Source organism: Talpa occidentalis, unplaced genomic scaffold, assembly GCF_014898055.3.
Source record: "Talpa occidentalis isolate TD23 unplaced genomic scaffold, MPIMG_talOcc4v2.1 talOcc4.2, whole genome shotgun sequence".
NCBI lineage: Eukaryota > Metazoa > Chordata > Mammalia > Eulipotyphla > Talpidae > Talpa > Talpa occidentalis.
The window spans coordinates 43,340,329-43,362,563 of NW_023602073.1; the positions used below are offsets into that span (position 1 = coordinate 43,340,329).

At 52.0% G+C, this 22,235-nt stretch overlaps 2 protein-coding genes across 5 annotated transcripts; both read right to left on the bottom strand.

Annotated features, from left to right (window-relative positions):
* Nucleotides 1–833: 833 nt before the first annotated feature.
* POU5F1 (POU class 5 homeobox 1) lies at nucleotides 834–6,722 on the bottom strand. The gene is made up of 5 exons (XM_037519351.2): nucleotides 6,243–6,722; nucleotides 2,407–2,527; nucleotides 1,958–2,088; nucleotides 1,477–1,635; nucleotides 834–1,343 (listed from the first exon to the last, which is right to left on the bottom strand). Exons 1-5 carry the CDS (start codon nucleotides 6,645–6,647, stop codon nucleotides 1,077–1,079), a joined length of 1,083 nt encoding a protein of 360 aa, XP_037375248.1. The 5' UTR covers nucleotides 6,648–6,722; the 3' UTR covers nucleotides 834–1,076.
* Nucleotides 6,723–9,911: 3,189 nt separating this feature from the next.
* LOC119252127 (hereditary hemochromatosis protein homolog) lies at nucleotides 9,912–20,393 on the bottom strand. Of its 4 annotated transcripts, none has more exons than XM_037519352.2 (7): nucleotides 20,285–20,393; nucleotides 14,199–14,459; nucleotides 12,292–12,558; nucleotides 11,170–11,292; nucleotides 10,755–10,787; nucleotides 10,471–10,503; nucleotides 9,912–10,274 (listed from the first exon to the last, which is right to left on the bottom strand). In XM_037519352.2, the coding sequence occupies exons 1-6, from the start codon at nucleotides 20,379–20,381 to the stop codon at nucleotides 10,493–10,495; spliced, it is 792 nt and encodes a 263-aa protein (XP_037375249.1). In that variant the 5' UTR covers nucleotides 20,382–20,393; the 3' UTR covers nucleotides 9,912–10,274; nucleotides 10,471–10,492. The 4 variants fall into 4 exon arrangements, with proteins under 4 accessions (XP_037375249.1, XP_037375251.1, XP_037375250.1 ...); XM_037519354.2 differs by lacking the exon at nucleotides 20,285–20,393 and adding an exon at nucleotides 19,990–20,202; XM_037519353.2 differs by lacking the exon at nucleotides 10,471–10,503.
* Nucleotides 20,394–22,235: the final 1,842 nt, after the last annotated feature.

Genomic DNA, 22,235 nt, shown 5'->3' on the forward strand with positions numbered 1-22,235 from the left:
CCTGTTTTTGGTTTTTTTTTGAAGTTATTTATACATACCAGAATTGGGATACAGGCCAGAGGTGTATCCAGGGGATGAGAAGATTAGCCAGAGACAGAGTTGGGAACAGAACAGGTGGATCTACTGAAATACACTGCTGAGGGGAGCAGCAGGCGAGGCAGGACAGGCCTGCTGCACCATGTGCATAGCTCCCTGGCCGGGGATCGAACTCATGCTACAGAGGCTACAGGCAGCTTCATAGTGCTGGGTCTTAACCCCTTGCGCCACCAGGGAGGCCCCTATCTAGACCTATTACAAGCTACATGATCACCAACCCCCTCCCACCCCTACCTAGACTTACCCAACCCAAGTCTTTTTTTCACATCCAGACACAACTCCAGAGCCAGGACTAGAATATGGGGGTTTGCTGAGTCAATCATGGACAAGGAAGGCAAAATCAGAAACCAAACGGGCCCTGGTATCAAGAAAGCAGAAGGTGGAGTTGCTGGCATTAGTGCTTTCCAAAAAAAACCAAACGAGTATTTAAAGACTTGATTTCTTAACAAAGCCAGAGGGCTTCCAGTGGAAATAGGGGAAAACAAAGACCAGCTCCTCATAGGGCATGGGCCATACATACAGTAACTGCACCTGTGGGCGTTGAACTCAAATTTCCCCAGAACCTCACGTTACAGACCCTATTAACTAGCTCACATCTATAAGGATCTTTGACAAAGAAAGGGGTTCCAGTCCCAGATCTCCCTCTGACACTGTGATTTTGAGCAGGATTTCTGGGTCACTCAGTCTCCCCCTTACCTTCAGTAACCAAAGGATAAACCAGTCAAAAATATCCACCCACTGTGTCCCAGACTTCTTTATTTAAGAACAAAGTGATAGTGATGTGGGGATTAAAATCAAGAACTTCACCTTCCCTCCAACAAGGTCCCCCAAACTCCCTGCCCCACACCCTTTGTGTTCCCAATTCCTTTTTTTAGTGAATGAAAACGTTATCCCCAGAGCCCTGGTATAAACCCCAGGGTTTCTTTTCTCTAGCTCTCCCCTTTCTCTGCCCCTCACATTCTTGGGAAGGGGCAGGCACCTCAATTTGAATGCATGGGAGAGCCCAGAGTGGTGACAGACACAGAGGGAAAGGCTTCACCCTCAGGGAAAGGGACTGAGGAATACAGTGTAGTGATGTGAGGGCTCCCATAGCCTGGGGTACCAAAATGGGGCCCTGGTGCCAGAGGAAAGGCTACTGGTCCTCCTGAGAAAGGAGACCCAGTAGCCTCAAAATCCTCTCGTTGCGAATAGTCACTGCTTGATCGCTTTCCCTTCTGGCGACGGTTGCAGAACCACACTCGGACCACCTGGAATGAGGGATGCAAGGGAGAGGGGCGCTTTTGCACAGAAGCTCTGGGCGGTGGGTCTGGCCTGGCTTGGCCATTTCACCCAATGCTAGGGAAATGGATGTGGGGGCTGGGAAGGAGACGGGGCACTCACATCCTTCTCGAGTCCGAGCTGCTGGGCGATGTGGCTGATCTGCTGCAGCGTGGGTTTCGGGCACTGCAGGAACATACTCTCCAGGTTGCCTCTCACTCGGTTCTCAATACTAGTGCGCTTCCTCTTCCGGGCCTGCACGAGGGTCTCTGCCTTGCATATCTAGGTGAGTGGGGAAAGGGTGGGGGGGCGACAAGGCAGGACATGGGAAGGCAGGCTTCGAACATGCTGAGCAACAGCACTAGGGACCAGTGACTCAAGGGGAAGTATGCAAGAGGGCTTTAACTAAAGTATCAGAGCCAGGAGATAAGAAAGAAGGATCCAGAAGGGTAGGTGCTAAGACCAGTGCCTCTGAACCCTCTTCCATAGAACTGAGGAATGATGCACTACTGCCTTCAAATGGGGGAGCTGAAAGCCAGGATGGAAGCAGTGGGAACTGGGGTGTAGGGGGACTCAGTGGACCGGTGCACCCCTCCCTCCTCACCTCTTGTAGGTTTTCATTGTTGTCAGCTTCCTCCACCCACTTCTGTAGCAGGGGCCGCAGCTTACACATGTTCTTGAAACTAAGCTGCAGAGCCTCAAAGCGGCAGATGGTTGTTTGGCTGAACACCTTCCCTGGGGTGTTGCGGGTGTTAAAGAGAAGCAGGTAAGGCAGCAGACAGGGTCCTGGTAACCCCAAGTCCCAGGACCTCACCACTCTTCTGCTCACAAGATCCCACACCAGGGTCCCACTTCTTCCCAAGGGGAACTCAAGGCCCAAGTACTTGTCTCCCTCCCTCTCTACCCTCTTTATGGGTGAGGGCAGGGTCTTCCCATGAATCCCCTCCCCCTGTTCCCTCCCTGAGGAAGGTAGGCCCAAGGTCAGGACTGTTCCTTCCAGGGGAAATGTGGTGGTTGCGTTCGATAAGTTGGAACATGCTAAGGGGGACCCACCAAAGAGAACCCCCAGGGTAAGCCCCACATCGGCCTGGGTGTATCCCAGGGTGATCCTCTTCTGTTTCAGCAGCTTGGCAAATTGCTCAAGTTCTTTCTGTAGAGCTTTGATGTCCTGGGACTGCAGTGAAAATGACAGAGGCCGTGTAAGAACGTAAACACACTGGAATGGCGTGTTTCCCATTTGGGAGCACCTGACTTGTGACCCCAAGCGATGGTCAGTGGGAATATCCATCTCCAGGCTGCCTACCTAACACCCAGAAGTAACCTAGGGGCCTCCCTGGTGGCGCAAGCAGTTAAGCATGAGCACTATGCAGCCATCGCAGCACAAGCTTGATCCCTGACCAGGGAGCTACCCACATGGCACAGAAGACCTCTCCTGTCTCTCCCGCTGCTCCCCTCAGCAGTGTTTCCAGTGATCTGCCTATTCTGCTCCCCGATGTCTCTAGTGGATCCTCTCACCCCGCACATCTCTGGCCTGCTTCCCAGCTCTTATATGCATAAAATAAATCTTTAAAAAAAAAAAAAAAAAGAGGGCCTCTCTGGTGGCGCAGCAGTTAAGTGCTGGGCTGCAAAGCTGCCCGCAGCCTCTGCAGCGCCTGTTCCATCCCCGGCCGCGGCGAGGGTCCCACATGGCGCGCAGACCTCTCCTGTCTGCCCGCTGCTCCCCTCAGCAGTGTGCTTTGTCAGTCTGCCTGTTCTGTTCTCCACTCTGATGAATTCTCTCACCCTCCGCGCTTCTGACTGTACCCAGTGCTTGTATAAATAAATAAATAAATCTTAAAAAAAAAAAAAAAAAAGAACCTATATCCAAATATCACCCCAGAAATGAGCCCATGGGGATCGGCAGAGCGCTGTGCCAGGTGGGCAGACCCTGTCCCATGAGAACTCCAGTCAGGAAAAGAAGGGTGCTCCAGCCCATCTGTTCATTCACCAAAAAAGGGCATTTACCAAGTTGCAAAAAAGAAGTATATTTATCAATTAACAGCAAAAAGCTTTTTCATTTCAAATATTACCCAAAGTGTGAGGGAGTTTTGAAGCTAGAGAACCAACAATACTAGTCACTCTAAATTTGCTCAATTCAATACTGTCCTCCCCAGCTTGCTTGTGCCCCAGCATGCAAATATATATACAAATAGTCTACAGAGATAGGGTCATGGCCTCACACTGCCCTAGCATGCAAATATATATACAAATAGTCTACAGAGGTAGGGTCAAGGCCTCCCTGGTGGCACAAGGGATTAAGTCTCAGCACTATAAAGCAATCCTCAGCCAGGGAGCTGACCCACATGGCACAGCAGACCTCTCCTGTCCTCTCCTGTCTCGCCTGCTGCTCCCCTCAGCAGTGTATTTCCGTGAATCCACCTGTTCTCCCCACTCTATCTAGTGAATCCTCTTCACTCTCCCTGCACCTCTGACCTACACCCCAGCTCTTTTATGCATAGATAAATAAATCTTTTTATAAAAAAAAGGGTCATAAGAGGTGGCAATAAAGTGCTTTGCATATAGTTGGTGCAATGCTTAAAACTGATTATCCCTGATTTTCACTGTTAACCACTGAGGATATTTACATCCTCATCAGTCACTGTGCCTCCCTGTGCACAGACAGCTACACACAGTAGACAAAAAGGCTTGTGGAGTTTTCGTTCAGACATGGAATTATCCAGTATGCTAGTAGGTTTAAGAGCTATGGGAAAAGTGAAGCAAGGTAGTGATAACAGGGAATGGGGTGATTTGTATTTAAAATTTCAATACAGAAAATGAAGGCAACATTTTGCAAATTTATCCCCTAAAGGGTTATCTATCTAAGGAAATCAGCGAGTTACACTTCGGTATGTTACAACTTATACACCAAATTAGTGATAATTTTGAATAAAGTTAGAGGTGATGTTTGAGCAAAGGGAAGAGTATGGAAAGGTCTTGGCGGGTCCCCAGTAAGAGCAAGGCCAGCTCTGCTGGAGCAGGGGGAGTAGGCTGGGGAAAGGGGAGCAGGAGGAGCTGGTGAGGCAGGAGCTGAGCAAGGAGCTCCTGTAGATGTTGCAGTGATTTTCTTACTCAGTGAAACGGGGAGTTGCTGAGGGATTTTGTGGAATGCAATGATCTGGATTCACACATTTTAAAATGTTCACTTCAGCTGACATGTTGACCACAATTTAGGGAGCCAACTGGAATAATCCAGGCCTAAATGATGTAGGCTGGGACCAGGCAGCATTTGTAAATGATCAAATAAGGCTATGTTTCCAAGGTAAAGATAACACTTTCCAAAGGATTGGATGTAGGATTTGAAAGGAATGAGGGTGACTGCTTTGGGACTTGAGCTACTGGGTGATGGATGGGGTGGAGCCGCTCAGGGAGCTATCTAAGGAGGTAGAAAATGTGATAGTATATAGTGTCAGTCACGTCTATGGGTCTTTTAAACTCCTGGGTGTAAGAGGGGAAGACAGATAGATAGGGCACTTGTTGTCAGAGCCCCGGGGCACGACAAGGAAGGCCAGAGACCAAGGGCACAGAAAAGGCAGCCCGGCCTTGGTGCCATCCTGCAAACCTTAAAGGGGTACTGCAAAGTGTGATCGATCACATCAAATTCCAAGAGGCTAATTTCCATTCCCAATTTCTGCTCAACCAATGTCTCAAACCTATAAATAAATTCCTCGGTTGTCCCCCACTCGGCATTACCAAATTCCGATTTGGGGATATAAACAAGGTAAACCCCAGTTCAAATCTTAGCTTCATCATTAAGCAGTTAAGACCCATGAAATAGGCCAACAATACCTCCCTAGGAGATTTTGTGCAGGTTAATGAGGTAATGATGTAGAAACCCAACACACAGTCAGGCACTTAGGAAATGGACCACAATTGGCAGCCATTATTATTCAAGACTCAGCCATCACCTCCTAGGAAGAGTCAAGGGCTACTTGGTCAGCCAAAACCACTCACACCTCCTTCTGTGAAGTCTAAAGTCTTAGTACTTGATCTCTAATTGCTTGCACTTGTCTCTAGGAGGACTGAAAGACACATCCTTAAAAGTCCCCAGCCCTAGTGGACTCAAGTCGATCCCTTAGCAGAGGCCACCTTGGGGAATGGCCTGGACCCGACTTTTTCCATCCTTCTTCCCCACCCCCCAACCCGTTCACAACCTAAGGAAATATGGCTGAAATCGGTACCCCGGCTCTTGACAAGGGGTGCCAAGGGTGTGCACTGAACACTGGGGAGATTCACTGGCACCAAGGCAGAGGTCAAGGGAAGACAAGCCCTAAACTTGTCAGCAGATAAACCCAACTCCACAGGCGCCCAAAAAGTAACTATTAGAAATCAGTCACATTTAAAAAAAAAAAGAAACAGTCACACCCTGGACTTTCAGGAACAATAAGTTGGGATAAGCACTGTTTTTACCCTGAGGCCATGCTTCACCCTAAGGCCAAGATCATAGCTGATAAAGATCAAATTTTCAATGAGGGTCGGGGTGGAAGGGGTTCAGACCCCAAACTGGGCCTGGTAATGGGCTGATACTGAATGAGGGGACCCTTGGTCAGGCCTAGGGAGCGAAGGGGACCTACTTTACAAGGACGGGTGGAAAGCAAGTTTAGCCCCAGTCACCTTCCTATTGCCCCAGGCGGCCCTGCCCACGCCTGTGTTTCTCCGGTTCCCACCTTACCCCTGCCCTCAGGACTGCCTTGGGTTTTTTCGGTTGCCACACGCTCCTTTTTACCTGGGGTGTCCCTGTGCTGCTCCCTTCCCAGGTTCTAGGTCTAGGCGGCTGCAGGCGACCACTTCCCCAGCCTCCCATCCCCCTCCTGCCAGCCCGCCACCCCCTGCGCCCCTTGAGGTGCACTTGCCTCCTCTGAGTTTTGCTCCAGCTTCTCCTTCTCCAGCTTCACAGCAACGGAGGGGGCAGCACCGGGCTCCGGGGAGGCCCCCTCGGAGTTGCTCTCCACTCCGGCTCCTGCCTCAACCTCGGGCTGAGGGGTCTCCAGGCTGCCTTGGGGCACCAGCCCCACTCCAACCTGAGGTCCGCAATACGCCATCCCTCCGCAGAAGTCGTAGGGAGTGGGGCACGGGGGAATCCCCCACACCTCAGCGCCTGGCCCAACCCCCGGCCCAATTCCTGACCCACCAGGAGGGCCTTGGAAGCTCAGCCAGGCCCGAGGGTCAACCCAGCCTTGCTCAGGCCCTCCTGGCCCATCGCCTCCACCACCCGGCGGGGGCGAGAAGGCGAAGTCAGAGGTTAGGTGTCCCGCCATGGGGAAGGAAGGCGCCCCAAGCCGGGGGCCCGGTAAAAGGAGGGCTCTCCAAGGGACTGCTCAACACCTCTCTCCCTCCCCAATCCCACCCACTAGCCTTGACCTCAGGCCCCGCCCTCTGGATGGGTGGAGGAGAGGGCGGTGGGGGTGGGAGAAACTGAGGCGAAGGGTGTTTGCCTAGTGGTGGAAGTTTTATCTGTGGAAGGGGAAGGCCTGGAGCTCAACTGGGCTCCTCTCTGGGGCCAGGCCTCAGCCCCTAAGGCCCTTGTCACAAGTGCCCCTGGTCCTTCTCTTCCAACTTCCAACAAGTTGCCTGGCCCTCTTCCTGGCTCTGCACACCTCAGAGCTGTCTGGGCAGTCTGGGACAGCTCCTGTAGGTTCTGCAGGATCCCGGGTGTTTGACCCCTCTCCAAAGACCCTACCACCCCACAGCTCCTCAAATTCATATTGTGTCTGTGCCAAGTACAGCTGGGCTAGCTTCCTTAACAACCACCCTTTGTGCCTCCAAGACAGGAACCTAGATATTTACAACTGGTTACTGGCCAGATTCAGTTACCCCAAAGCAGCAGAGGCCCAGCACCCATCTCCCAGCCAAGTAAACTCTACCCCATCTCCAGGGGCAGATTGCCAGACAAGGTTTCTCTTCCATATCCTTGAAGGCCTTGCTCTTTGGAGCCCCCTCACCTACCAGATTGCTAACTTCCCCCTTACAGGAGCCAGGAGCTGGACAGACTGAGCCCGACTTCTTCAAGCATTGCCAGACAGAGGAATCAGCGCCCCCCACTGTGGACCTGCATTTCAGGTTCCTAGCCCCCCACTTCAGGGACCAGTATATCTAGTACCTCGTAGGCCTTTTCTCCCTCCCCCACCTCCCCTGCCGGGATCTCTAGCCCCCAGGTGGAGAAAGTCTAGGAAGGAGAAAAAAAATATCTGACTTCAGGTTCAAAGAGGATTGGGAGGGACTGGGGGAAGGGGCAGGACAATGGCCTTGGCTGGACAATCCCAGTCCCCAGAGGGGGCAGCTCTAACCCTAAACAAGTGCTCAACCCTTGAATGGGCCTGGATGGCTCCCCTGGGGACAGCTTCCTGCCCCTCAACACCCTCCACCCCAACCCAATCCCCTCACACAGAATCCCCCTCAGTGTGGCTAAAAGAGCTCCAGCAACACCTCCCCCTCTTAAGTCCCCCTCAAAGACTGGGCCTCAGACAGGGCCCCCGCTGGGAATCAGGTATCCCGCTCCCCTTCCTCTGGAGGACTTGGCGTCCAGCCTTACCATCCACCCCTCCCCCAGCACCCCCTGGCCAAAAGGATGCACTTGTTTGGGGGGGCTGGCAGAAAGAAGCAGAGGAGGTACAGAAGGGTTTGGAGAGGGGGTGCAGGAAGCCTGCCCTAAGCTCTCCCACCAAGCCTATTTTTCTGGGCCTATCCTGAGTGTCCTCAGGGCTCAGCTCACACTGCTGGCTTAACTCTCTACACTTTGCAAAAGAATAGCTCTCAGAGTGCTGGCCTGCAAGGGGTGATGTTTGTCTGCTCCCACAACTTGCCCTAAATAGGAGCTTCTGGGGAGCTCCTGGGGGGCTCTTGACCTGAGTCCTGAACCTGTGATGCTCGGGTTTGGGCCCTTCTGACTGTGCCGGCTGCTTCACCTTGCCTGTACCTGTGAGTCTGGAGCCCGTTGCTTTCCCCTTTGAACCTATCACACAGCCCGTTTCTGTGCCCATCTGTGGGTTTTTTGTGGGTAACTAACTCGAAACAAGCATTTCTTTTCCTGCTTCCCCCTCCGTGTCCACTAAGCTTGCATTTCAGCACTTGACAGAGGTCTGTTCAAATCCAAGGGATAGGAGAGCTGGATTCACCTCTAAGCCACTCATTTCCCAAAGGTCAATAGATGAAGGGGCCTGGTGGGGGTGGGGAGCTGTGCTCTGGACAGTAGGAGCCCCTCCCCAGCCATGCCCCCACCCAGGACAGAGCCATCAGGGCACCTTTGTCATGCATCTATCTGCTGTCTGCCATGAAGACAGCCTCCGGAGTGGGGGAGGGGCAGACCTAGGAAATCTCTAACCCCAGAGCTCTGGCTTGCTATCCTCCAGGCTCCCAGAAACCCTTCTCCGTGCCAGTCCAGAGAACCTGCTGCCCCTGTCTTCCCAGTGGCTCCGAGGACATCTTTACCAATTTCCCCACCCAACATCAGCCTTTTGTTTTTTGGACTACAATTTCTAGTTGCACTAAGTAATATGTTTTTGGTGTAAGCAAGAGGCCCTTTGCGGAGAGAGCCAAAGGAGGGGTGGGCGCTGGGGTCCCCAGTGAGACCTCTGAGCCAGGTCAGTCCTGTGCTTGCCTGTGTCCCAGAACTTTATTTTTTTTAACACTTATTTTTTTTTAAAGATTTATTTTTATTTATTTATTTATGCAAGCACTGGGAACAGTGAGGAGCGCGGGAGGGTGAGAGAATTCACCAGAGCCAGAGCGAGGAGCAGAGCAGGCAGAAGGACCGAGGTATACTGCCGAGGGGAGCAGCGGGCGGCAGGAGAGGTCTGCGCGCCATGTGGGACCCTCCTCCTGTGGCCGGGGAGCAGCCGGGGATCGAACCAGCGCTGCAGAGCCTGCGGGCAGCCTCGCAACCCAGTGCTCAACCGCCGCGCCACCGGGGAGACCCAACACTTATTTATTTATGTACACAAGAGCTGGGGTACACACCAGAGGTGTGGGGCATGAGAGGATTCACCAGAGACAGAGTGGGGAACAGAAAAGGCAGATTGACCAAAGTACATTGCTGAGGGGAGCAGTGGGCTAGTCAGGAGAGGTCTGCTGCGCCATGTGGGTAGCTCCCTCGGTGGGGATCGAACTCGTGCTACAGTGGCTGCAGACTGCATCATAGGTTGTGTCTTAACCCCTTGCACCACCAGGGAGGCCCCCGACCCCAAACCTTAATGGCAAGTGTGGATGTTAGGGGGAAAATGATGTCCTAAAGCTATTCCATACAGGCTTTGTGGACTCCACCCCATAACATGGAGAGCAGCTCTGGGCTGGCAATGGCTGAGACCTGCTCCCCTTCCCCTTCTCTTGCTCCTCTTGGGCCTGAAAGGTAGGCAGCTTCACTTCTGCCCAAGCCAGTTTTGACCCAGCCCATGTTGTTGGCCACCTGGACAGTGGAAGCATGGTTGAGTCCTCAGACCTGGCTCCTCGAATCTTCTATGATCTCCTGGGTCTTAGAGAGTCACTAAAAAACCTCAAGACCCCAAAACCAGTTTAGGATTGAGCTCACAAATTTGCCATATAAATGTTTATTTATTTTTTACATCATTGTTCATTTTTAAACAACATTCCCCCCCCCAATATACATCTTTATTATAGTGCAATATCAAGGCCATTCACAAAGAAAAGTGCTAGTGACTGGTTACAAAGCAGGCCTGAGATCCACGAGAGCAGGAGAGCTCACACTCCACTCCGCCCCGCCCCACCCCCACCCCCAGCTCAAAGAAGTGCAATGGGGGCCTTGCTGCTGTCCTCACGGGGCCTGGGCACGCTGTGTGGCTGGAAAGCCAGCTGAAAGGGCTCCATGGGACCAAGGGACGCTCCCTCCACAGCAGGGAATCAGGCCACTTCTGACTTCGGGTTCTGTCAATCTGAAGGCAAAGAAAGGGAAAGAATGGAGACGGCCGAGGAGAGGAGGGTTTAGGTTTGGCCCAGATTGGGAAATTATCTTCCTTAATCTCACTGCGTTCTAGTGCTCACTGTAACCCCGCACCCCTGCTAGACAAAAGACCCAGATCTCTCCCGCAGTCTGCAAACTGTACTTCTCCCCAGTCCAGACATCCTTACCTCAAATGGAGGAGTCTGGCATCTAATTGTAGTCTGTGGGGAGACAGAGGTGAGAGTTTGAGTTGGGGAAGCAGGGAGGAGCCTGAACAAACCAAGTCTGTACAGCAGACAGGGCAGGTTCTGGCCCTGAATCCAACTCCCCAGCTGCTGGCACTGCCCCCCATGCCTCGGTTTTCTCACTTAACAAAGAGGTATTGGACTAAACGAATTCTTAATTTCCTTCCAAACTGGACATGAACTTGCTACCCCACCCCATCCACCCTCCTATCTACCCTTGCACTTACTTGACATAGGAATATAGATTTCCCCCTGTGCACCTGTGAGGAGAAATTGGGGTTGGGAGGGTGGGGAAGGAGGCACACAGTGAGATGCTGGCCCAGGCTTTTCCAAACCCACCTCCCACCTCTAAGCAGCCTTCCTGGGAAATCGGGTGGGTTTTCCCCTAAGGTGTAATCAAGACACGCAGGAGGAGTTTGGGGCCAGTTTTGACTTGTGCTCAATGCTTGGGAGCTTATAGGAAATACACTCCAGGAAGTAAAACTAATCATGAAAAACAGATGAGAGAGAGAGGTGTGAAGGAGACAACCCAGGCCAAAGGCTAGAGAGGAAGCGGAAACCCTAACCTGTCCTTACCCTTCACATTCCCTCGGTTGCTTTTTAAATCTCTGGGACCAGAAGCTGCTCAGGCGGGAGTCATACCTGCCATCCTGCCCTGCTTCCACTTCTTCCAGAGGAAGGTGACTGCAGCTCCCACAGTGACCACTACAGAAGCCACGAGCCCACAGAGGATCCAGAGCGGGATCTGCTTTGAACTGGAAGGCTCTGAAAGATAAGGATATGTGAGTGGCTGACAGACCAGTGGATGCCCCTCCCTTTCCCTGGGCCACCCTGGCTGCTCATCTCAGGCCCCCCCGCAGAGCCCCCACTTGGACCAGGAGCTCAGCCAGGCCAATCAGCTTCTGCTCACGTCAAAGGGCAACTCAGTGGGCTCCTTGTTCTGAGTATTCTCACCCCCCACCCCGGGAGCACCCCCCAGGGATTCAGGTTCAAAGGCAGTCCATCTTTCAACAAGCTGAGGGATAGAAGCCAAAGCCCATATATTGGAAGGGGCTCCTTACTAGGCTCTGTAGAGGGTCGCTAATGGGACAGAGACCCTAAAGACCTTCCAGACCAGAGGAGACTTGCCGCCTCCAGTCTTGCCAAACTGCCATGACCCTCCACACCAGGCCCAGATGCCACACAGGTGCTATTTACACTGCAGTCTTGGTGACTTAGTCACACATCTCCATGCCCTTGAGTGCCACGCCTGGGTCAGAACTTGAACACCAAGTTGAGAAAGGGCTAACCAAATTTGTGTGAAAGAAGCAGAAGGGGGCAACCCTGGTGGTGCAGGGTTAAAGTCTCAGCGCTATCAAGCTATTGCCAGCTATTGGCATGAGTTTGATCCCCGGCCAGGGAGCTGACCCACATGGCACAGCAGACCTCTCCTGTCTCGCCTGCTGCTCCCCTCAGCAGTGTGTTTCAGTGGATCCATCTGTTCTGCCCCCCACTCTATCTCTGGTGAATCCTCTCACACACCCCCATGCCTCTCGACTACCCCCCAGTTTTTGTATGCATAAATAAATCAAATAAATCTTAAAAAAAAAAAAAAAAAGAAAGAAAGAAAGAAGTAGCAGAAGGTTAGGCCAATCAGAGAAGGAATGTGCTGGCAATGGATACAGGTAACGCCATGGAGATTCTGAGGCTGGCTGAGGCCTGCCCTCCCACTGTCCCATGATGCCCTCAGTCTCTCTACCTTCCCCACTGCTCAGTCCCACACACCTATCACTGCTATCTCAGGCCGGAGTCCTGCCCCAGCTTCTAGGTATTTCCGGAGAGGGTAGAGGCAGCTCTTGCTCAGAAATGACTGCTCCTTTGCTGTCTCCCCCTCTGCAGTTCGGCCTTGTCCTGGGCCGCTTTTGCTGGAATTGAAAGACTCCAGTGTGCTGAGAAGGAAGTCCTGGCCATCATAGCTGTACTGCCAGTGTCCCAGGCTGCTCTGGTTCCCCGGCAACTCGCAGACCACCTTGGCCTTCAGGGTGTGAGACTCTGAAATGCCAGAGCATCAGAACTCCAGTTAGAGGAGGGCAAAACAGCTGCCTTCCCCACCTCCACCCCACTTCCCCAAATGCCTGGAATTCCCTTCTCCACTGATAAAGCCTCACTCATTCTCCAAGACCTCTCTTCTCCCTCATGCACATCCCCAGCAAAGTCATGCTGCACCCCACCCTCCAGCCCCTGCAGAAAGTGGCTCCCTCCTGCACTCCCAGCATGTATGGCTCATGGTTAGCTATATTCTGCACCACAATGAGCCTCTCGAAGGCACAGGTTCCAACATAGCATCCTGTTGGAATGCCTGAGCCAAGGCCACTGTTGTATAGTTGAACCTCTCTAAGCCTCACTTTTCTGAGTTTTACAGATAATAATAGTCCTCAGCTTTAAGATAAAGATCACAGGTGATAACACATGCCAGTGTCAATGTAAAACCTGCCCATAAGAATTCAAGAACTCATAGCTGCTATTGTATGTCTCTTATTGCTATTGTATGTCTCTTATTGACACAACAAACAGTGCTTACAAGACCCTCAGATGTCTGCTAAATGAGCAAGAAAAAAAATAATGTAGGTGAGAAATATACTCCACTTGGAATCCTGACAGGGTTTTCTGGGTTCCTATAAGTACCACCAGGGAGGCACTGTGTCAGAAAAAGACTAGTTAGGGGCCTCCCTGATGGCCTGCAGGTTAAGTCTCAGAGCTACCATCACAAAGGCCCACTCTGAGGGCCTGAGTTCAGGACCTGAGTTCGATACTCTATCAGGGAGGTGACCCACATGGCGCAGCAGACCTCTCCTGTCTCGCCCACTGCTCCCCTCAGCAATGTATTTCAGTCAGTCCGCCTGTTCTGCTCCCCACTCTGTCTCTGGTCAATCCTCTTGCCACCACCCCCAGCACCTCTGGCCTAGTTCTTCTACACAAAAATAAATATTTTTTAAAATATAAAAAAACTAGTTATTTCCCAGACCCCAGATTTGAAAACATTGACTATGATTTTTTTTCAACTGATGAGATGGCTTGAAAGCCCAGACACAACAGGGAATGCTCTAGCCCGATATCCTGAGTGGGGGGTGGGGGGTCTTTTTTTAAAAAAAAGATTTATTTTTATTTGTTTATGCATACAAGAACTGGGGTGTGAGCCATATGTATAGGGGGTAAGAAGATTCACCAGAGACAGAGTGGGGAGCAGAACAGGTGGATCTACAGAAATACACTGCTTAGGGGAGCAGAGGGCAAGACAGGAGAGATCTGCTGTGCCATGTGGGCCAGCTCCCTGGCCAGGCAGGGATTGAACTCACCAGGCATTGAACTGGTGCTGCAGTGGCTGGCGATAGCTTGATAATGCTGAGACTTTAACCTCTGCACCACCAGGGAGGCCTGTGAGGGGGAGACTTATACTTGTGTCCTACCCTTTTCAATACCCAATAACCAACATCCAGTCTTTTTGGCAACTGGGTATAAAACAGGGTTGGAGTCAGGGATGAAATCCCCCAGACAGAAGGAGGGAAAGAAGTCAGATTCTCAGTGCAAGGGGGCACTTTCAGAGTCCCCAGCATAAAGCCTGGCTCTGGGCCTAAGGAACACTGGCCGGCCTATGAGGAACGCCTGGCTCCCTACCCCGCCTCGCCCATCACCTTGGCTCTGGTTGTGCTGCTCCATGATGCTCCTGAGAATGATGACAAGGTACTGGGCTCGGGCCTTTAGTCTGAGAACGAGCTTCTCCCAAGCTTCCGGGTTCTTGGACTGGGCCCAGGGTACCCGGGGCTCTGCCCATCTGCCCCTTTTGCAGCACCACAGGAAAGGCTGGTCATCCAAGTAGCCTGAGAATTCATAAGGGGCTTGCCCAGGGCTGGGCTGTGAAAGAGCAATGAAGTCATAGCGCATAGAATGGGTTGCTGAGGGGAGAAAAAGATGGCAGGGTTATCTCCTCCGTCAAGGGAGATGATCCCACCAGATTTCTGCAAGAAGGCAAGGACTGTTTTTTGGACACCCAAAGGGTGGGTCAGGGGAATGGGGAGGGAAACTCAGGTTTCCCCGTGGGATCTCACAGTTTTCAATAGTAGCGGCTCCAGTATGAGACGCCCACACCTCACCTCACTGCTGAGGGGAGGAGCAGGCGAGGCAGGAGAGGTCTGCTGCACCATGAGGGTAGCTCCCTGGCCAGCCAGGGATTGAATTTGCCAGGGATTGAATTTGTGTCGCAGTGGCTGGCGGCTGCATCCACCGATGTCCTACCTCAAATTCAACACAGGCCAGCTGAGCATATGCTCGTAGTCCCCACCGTCGGCCAACCTTGCCCTTATCCTACATTCCTGGAAGGCAACACTGTCCAATCCACCTGCTTACTTGAGCAAGGGCTGAGGAGTGGTGGGAAGACGACCCTGATGCCTGGGAGCTTCTGGAGCAGCACCAGGAAGCTTTCCTAGTAGCCACGGCACAAAATGGGTCACAGACCACAAATATGGTGGTCAAATATAATCTGCACAGTGATGAACAAAAGGAGTACGATGGGGTAGGCTCACATGTCGGGGCAAGCTGGATCATACAGCCTGAATTCTCGGGTATGTGATATGCCTCTGTCCTCTCCAACTGACCCTCCTGAATGGCAAGCCCCACTTATTCAGGGCATCATGAATATTCAGTGCCCACTTGATCCCTTTCAATCTCAGGTCACACAACCATGTGCCACTTATCTATGTGGAACATGTCTCGCAGAGGCTAACTTACTTATCTATAAGTAACGCATGTGCTCCTTCTAGCCCATTTGTTTTCTTTCTAGCACAACTGGCTATTTCCAAACAATCAGCAAAGAGCTTGCCACAGGTGTTACCCTAGACTGCTGCCTCCCTCTGCACCTCCCAGTTTCAATTACCAAGCCAGGTCCTCCACTAACCCCCCCAAACCCCCCACCCCCCGCCCCATTTCTCTGTCCTGCACATTTTTCTCTGCCTCCACCAGGCAACCTATAGCATGGGTTGCTTGGATTATACTCAGTCTTCCCATCAGATTTCTCGCCCTTCAGTTTTAACCACTTAAAAACTATCCTCTTTGATATCATCAGAGTGATGTATTCAGAAACACATCTGTCTGCACAGCACTCTGCTGCTCCTTCAAGGTTGACCTTTGTCCCAGGAGGACGTCCCAGCCCCTGACAGGCTGACTTCTCCACCCTCATCTACGGCCACTCCCTGCCTTCTCAGCCCTGGGGGAACAGGAATGTCTGAGCAACTGTGATCCTGGCTGCTGTTCCATCTCCCTGTGCTTTCCTGAGGCTTCCACTCGCTCTCTTCTCCCTTCTCCTGTAAACCCTTATCCTGGCCTCAAACCATCTACCAGCTGCTGTACCCCTTTATTTCAGAGATATCTCTGACCCTAAGAATTGTGGCTAATTCACAACTCCCCTATCCCCCCATACCTACCTCTGTATGTCCCTAACAGGCTGCCCCTTTTCTTGTTGAAATTGAATTCCTGGGGGGCCTCCCAGGTGGCGCATGGGGGCAACCTATGCAGCTGTCCGCAGCCTCTGCAGCACGAGTTCATTCCCTAGCAGCCAGCAGGGAAGCAGCCACATGGCTTGCCCAATGCTCCCCTCAGCGATGTGCTTTGGTTGGTCTGCCTGTTCTGTTTCCCACTCTGTCTCTGGTGGGTCCTCTCAACCCCCACACCTCTGGCCTGCACCCCAGCTCTTATATGCATAAATGAGTAAATCTTAAAAAAAAAAAAAAAAAAAGAAATTGAATGCCTGGGTCTCACTTGATCCCTTGGTTGTTCTCCTTCAGCCAGCAAAGAAACCCTTTCCTCAGTGCCAGTCCCTCAGAGCTGTAGGAGGGTAAAATGCAGAGTGCCCCAAGCTTGCAGAGCCAAGGGTCACCTGGGTTGTTTCCAGGAATTTCCTCTCCAGAGTTGATCTCAGGAGGGTTGAGTGGGGCCCAAGAATCTGCATTTTGGGAGCCTCCCTTTTAGCCTAGGGGTTAAGTCTGCACTACCACTGCTGGTGGCCTGAATTTGATCCCCTGCCAGGGAGCTAACCCACAAGATACAGCAGACCTCTCCTGCCTCACTCACTGCTCCCCTCAGCAGTGTATTTCAGCAGATCTGCCTATTCTGCTCCCCATTCTTACCACCACCACTCCACCCCAGCATGCACCCCAGTTTTTCTATGCAAAAATAAATGAATAAAATCTAAAAAAAAAAGAAGAAGAATCTGCATTGAGCAAGCACCTCATAAATGGTTCCTTCTAAAAAAAAAAAAAAGATTTACTTTATTTACTTATGCATAAAAGAACTGGGGTAAAGGCCAAGGTGCTGGGTGTCGGAGTGGATGGGGGTTAATATGAGTATGAGAAGATTCACCAAAAATAGAGTGAGGAGCAGAACAGGCGGATCTACTGAAATATACTGCTGAGGGGAGCAGAGGGCTAGACAAGGAGAGGTCTGCTGGGCCATGTGAGTTAGCTCCCTGGCCTGGGATTAAACTCCTGCTGCAGTGGCTGGTGATAGCTTGATAGGTCTGAGACTTAAGCCCTACACCACCAGGGAGGCCCCTGGATTGATTTTTTTTTTTAAAGATTTGACTGAAATACACTGCTGAAGGGAGCAGCGGGTTAGTCAGGAAATGTCTGCTGTGCCATATGGGTAGCTCCCTGGCGGGAGATCAAACTCGCACTGCAGCGGCTGCAGACAGCTTCATAGGTTTCGTCTTAACCACTTGTGCCACCAAAGAGGCCTGATTTTTTTTTTTCTTTAAGTAAACAGTAAGACCAATCATTCAGAATAGCATCACAAAGAGAGCTAAGGCCCTCCAACACCCTTCCCCATAAATAGTACTGTCAGGTGGCTACCCTGCTTTTTATTTTTTTTTTATTATTTTTTTTTTATAAGAGGCATGTATTTTTATTTATGTATTTATTTATTTATTTGTTTGTTTATACATGCATTGGGTACAGTCAGAAGCGCGGGAGGGTGAGAGAATTCACCAGAGCCAGAGCGGGGAGCAGAGCAGGCAGAAGGACCGAAGTACACTGCTGAGGGGAGCAGCGGGCGGCAGGAGAGGTCTGCGCGCCATGTGGGACCCTCCTGTGGTGGCCGGGGAGCAGCCGGGGATCGAACCAGCGCCGCAGAGGCCGCGGGCAGCTTCGCAACCCAGCGCTCAACCGCTGCGCCACCGGGGAGGCCCTTGCTACCCTGCTTTTTAAACAAAAGATGAGCTTCTACTGTTATGTTTCCTCAGATCTTACTATGGTCTTGGCCTCAGCATGATGCTGATCTGACAGGTCACCAGCCACCTCTAAATGTTAAATCCACCCACCCTTTCCTGGCCTGGGCTCTCAGCAGCCTGTGACCCTGGGTTTCTTTCCCTCCTGTCACTGTTCAGTTTGGAGCTGACTCCTCTCCTCAAGCCTCCCTACCTAGCTCCACTCCTATAATTTTCTGGGTCACTTGCTCAAGCCCTGTCTTTTTTTTTTTTTTTTTTTTTTTAAAGATTTATTTTTATTTATTGATACAAGCACTGGGTACAGTCAGAAGCACGGGAGGGTGAGAGAATTCACCAGAGCCAGAGCGGGGGAGCAGAGCAGGCAGACTGAAGTACACTGCTGAGGGGAGCAGCGGGTGGCAGGAGAGGTCTGCGCACCATGTGGGACCCTCCTCCAGTGGCCAGGGAGCAGCTGAGGATTGAACCGGCGCTGCAGAGGCTGCAGGCAGCTTCGCAACCCAGCGCTCAACCGCTGGGCCACTGGGGAGGCCCTCAAGCCCTGTCTTCTGCTCATTTTACAAGTTCTGGCTGGAGAAAACCCGTCACCCCTGAACCTCTACTCACCTTGTGCTTGCAGCTCCCACCTTCTCTCCTCCACACTGATCCTCAAGGGGGCTTTTCCAAACACAAGTGCCATTGTTTTACTGCTCTGTCTGAGATCCTTCCATAAGCCTCTCCCCATTGCCTTCAGAAACACCCAATTTCTAGGCCTGCTCCTGTGTGACAGGTCCTTGCCCAGGATTCAGACCTGGTTTGACATCCCTCACTTACTGACATAGCAGGAACATTAAGTTAGGGACATTACATGACTTCTACGCCTCCCTCTCCATCCTTAACCTGGGTAAATGAGATCTACCATGGATGGAGATGGCTGGGATTCAGGAGTTTATGTTATACCTGGAGAGGGGGCCTCCCTGGTGGCACAAGTGGTTAAGCAAAGCATTGTGGAACTATCAGCAGGCACTGCAGCATGAGTTTGATCCCCGGCCAGGGAACTGACCCACATGGTGCAGCAGACCTCTCCTGTCTCACCTGCTGCTACCCTCAGCAATGTATTTCAGTCAGTCTGCCTTTTCTGCTCCCCACTCTGTCTCTGGTGAATCTTCTCACCCCCCACATCTCTGGCCCACTTCTTGCATGCATAAATAAATAAATATTAAATATATATATACCTGGGCCTCCCCTGGTGGCGCAGCGGTTGAGCGCTGGGCTGCGAAGCTGCCCACAGCCTCTGCAGCGCCCGTTCGATCCCCGGCCACTCGCGAGGGTCCCACATGGAGCAACAGACCTCTCCTGTCTCTCCCGCTGCTCCCCTCAGCAGTGTGTTTCGTCCGTCTGCCTGTTCTGCTCCCTGCTCTGGCTCTGGTGAATTCTCTCACCCTCCCGTGCTTCTGACTGTACCCAGTGCTGTTATAAATAAATAAATCTTTTTTTTTTAAAAAAAAAATATATATATATATACACCTGGAGAGGGCCTCCCTGGTGGCGCAGAGGGTTAAAGCACAGCACTGTGAAGCTATCCGCAGCCACTGAAACACAGTTGGATCCCTGGCCCACCAGGGAGCTACCCACATGGTGCAGCAGACCTCTCCTATCTCACCTGTTGCTCCCCTCAACAGTGTATTTCAGTGGATCCACCTGTTCTGTTCCTCACTCTGTCTCTGGTGAATCCTCTCACCACTCCCCCTCCCCCCCCCCCCCCCCTCTGGCCTGTGCCCCAGTTCTTGTATGCATAAATAAATAAATCTTTAAAAAAAAAAGAGATGGCACTCCAGCTCAGGTAAGTTCTGAGTCAGCTGTGTCTTCCCACCTGTCCTCCCATCACTGAATGTCAGCCACCTCCTCTCCAGTCTTTCTGCGCCTCCAGAGATAGAACCCACTCTTCTTTGGGAACCCTAAGACCCTATACATTCTGCTGTGACAGCATTTGTAACATTCTATGCACTGATCTGCACGATAAAATTTGTTGTTGTTTACCAGCCCAATACTGGTAAAAGATCTGATCCTATTCATCTTTCATCCCTCACATCCTAAGCAGGAAGTAGCTAATCAGGGAGGGGTTGTGGGGTGAGTTGGGTGGGGTGTAAAAACCAAACTGATAAAAAATTAACTTTCTCTGTTCCTTCCTATCATGCTATTCTGAAAGGCAACAGGTCTCCGTGCAAACTCACCCCTCACCAGCCTCATCTCTCAGCCTTGGCAGCCTCCTCTCCCTGGTCCTCCCTGGTTTGGCTCCCTCATAAAGGCCACAGTTGGGGTATCGTGGAGGGGTCTGCACAAGCAGGCCCCCACGAGTAGAGGGCCCAGAGGCACCACTGGCCTCTGGCGGTGGGGATGGGCGCCTGGCTGGAGGCAGGGAGGGCAAGTCTCTGGCTGTAGGGCTGAGGGGCTGCAGGGGGGTGGCGTGGCGATCAGCAGGCCTGGAAGGTGGAGCGGGACCCCGCACACCCGTCGCCCCGCACTCACTGGCCTGGTTTCCCGAACCAGCCGCCCCGAAGAAACTCAGCAGCAGGACGAGCGGGCCCTCGGGCCAGGGGCCCAGCATGTCGCCCGGGCCCCGCATCAGCCACAGGCCGCACCCCGACCGCGCAGGCAGAGCGCCCCGGGCCTCGCCGGCCGCGCGTCCGGAGAGGCTCCCATTGGGCGGGAGCCGCTGGGGAGGCGGCCTTTCCCTCCCCTTGAACCCCATTGGGCTAAATCTACAGGGGCGGGTCTGGCCACCGCAGACTGGAAGCGCCGTTTTGGTCCAAACTTGACTTCGGGCCTCTGGGCTTGAGTTCTTCCTGCGTCGCTTTCAGATTAGGGCCCTTCTCATGTTCAGGCCTCACCACGCCAGTTCAGTATTATGTTTTCAAAATCTGCTCTCGTGTCTGATTTCCTAGCTCTGAGTAGCCCAGCTTACAAATCAGGGTCATTGCAAGACTGTCTTTTTTTTTTTTTTTTTTTAAAGATTTTATTTATTTATTTATACATGCACTGGGTACAGTCAGAAGGGCGGGAGGGTGAGAGAATTCACCAGAGCCAGAGCGGGGAGCAGAGCAGGCAGAAGGACTGAAGTACACTGCTGAGGGGAGCAGCGGGCGGCAGGAGAGGTCTGTGCGCCATGTGGGATCCTCCTCCGGTGGCCGGGAGCAGCTGGGATCGAACCGGCGCCGCAGAGGCCGCGGGCAGCTTCGCAACCCAGCGCTCAACCGCTGCGCCACCGGGGAGGCCCTGTGTATGCAATTTAAATTACTAAAGTCATCCGGGCTTCTTGTTACAGGTGAACAACTCGAACTGCCATAAAAGTTAACAAGTGGCTGCTCTCACCGTCAGGAGGCGACCGTGCGAGGGACTGTCTGCTTCGTGCCCTCCACTGTGTCTTTGATACGTGCCCATATTCAAATGCCTAAGCATTTTGTTTTGTGCTCCATTTTGTTTTGTGCTCTCTCACGGATAGACTAATACTATTCGCAGTATTCTGCAGCGCATGCACTTCTCTTTCTAAATGCAGGTTAAACTCGTTCCTGATAATGCAAGTAGTCCATACTGTGGATGTATCAGCATGTGTCTAGTCTTCGCTTTTTTTAATTTTTTTTTTTTAAGATTTATTTATTTATGCATTCAGGAACTGAGGTGTAAGCTAGAGGTGCAGGGGAGGGAGTGGTCAAAGGATTCACCAGAGAGAGTGAGAAGCAGAACAGACAGATATACTGAAATACACTGCTGAGGGGAGCAGTGGGTGAGACAGGAGCCGTCTCCTGCGCCATGTGGGTTGTTCCCTTGTTGGCAGGGATCTGGGATTTAACTCCTCCTGCAGTGGCTGGAGATATCTTGATAGCACCATGCTGTCTTTAACCCCTGTACCACCAGGGAGGCCCCACTTTAAAAAAATTTTTTTTCTTTTTTTTAAAGATTTATTTATTTATGCATACAAGAGCTGGGGGTACAGGCCAGAGGTGCTGGGAGAGGGTGTGTGTGAGAGGATTCACCAGAGACAGAGTGGGTAACAAACAGGCAGACTGATGAAATACACTGCTGAGGGAAGCAGTGGGCCATACAGGAGAGGTCTGCTGCATTTATGTGGGCTGCTCCCTGACTGGCCAGGGATCAAACTCCTGCCGCAGGGGATGCAGATTCCCTCTTAGAGCAACCCCTTGGGCCACCAGGGAGGCCCTAAAAAGATTTATTTATGCATACAAGACCTGGGGTCTGGGGGTAAGGGCGTGAGAGGATTCACCAGAGACAGAGTGGGGAGCAGAACAGGCAGACTGATTGAAATACACTGCTGAGGGGAGCAGTGGGTAAGACAGGAGAGGTCTGCTGCCATATGTGGGTTAGCTCCCTGGCCTGGGATGGAACTCAGGCCTTCAGGGTGATGTTGCTGAGACTTAATCCCTCCACAAGCAGGGAGGCACTAGTTGTCACTTTTTTTTTT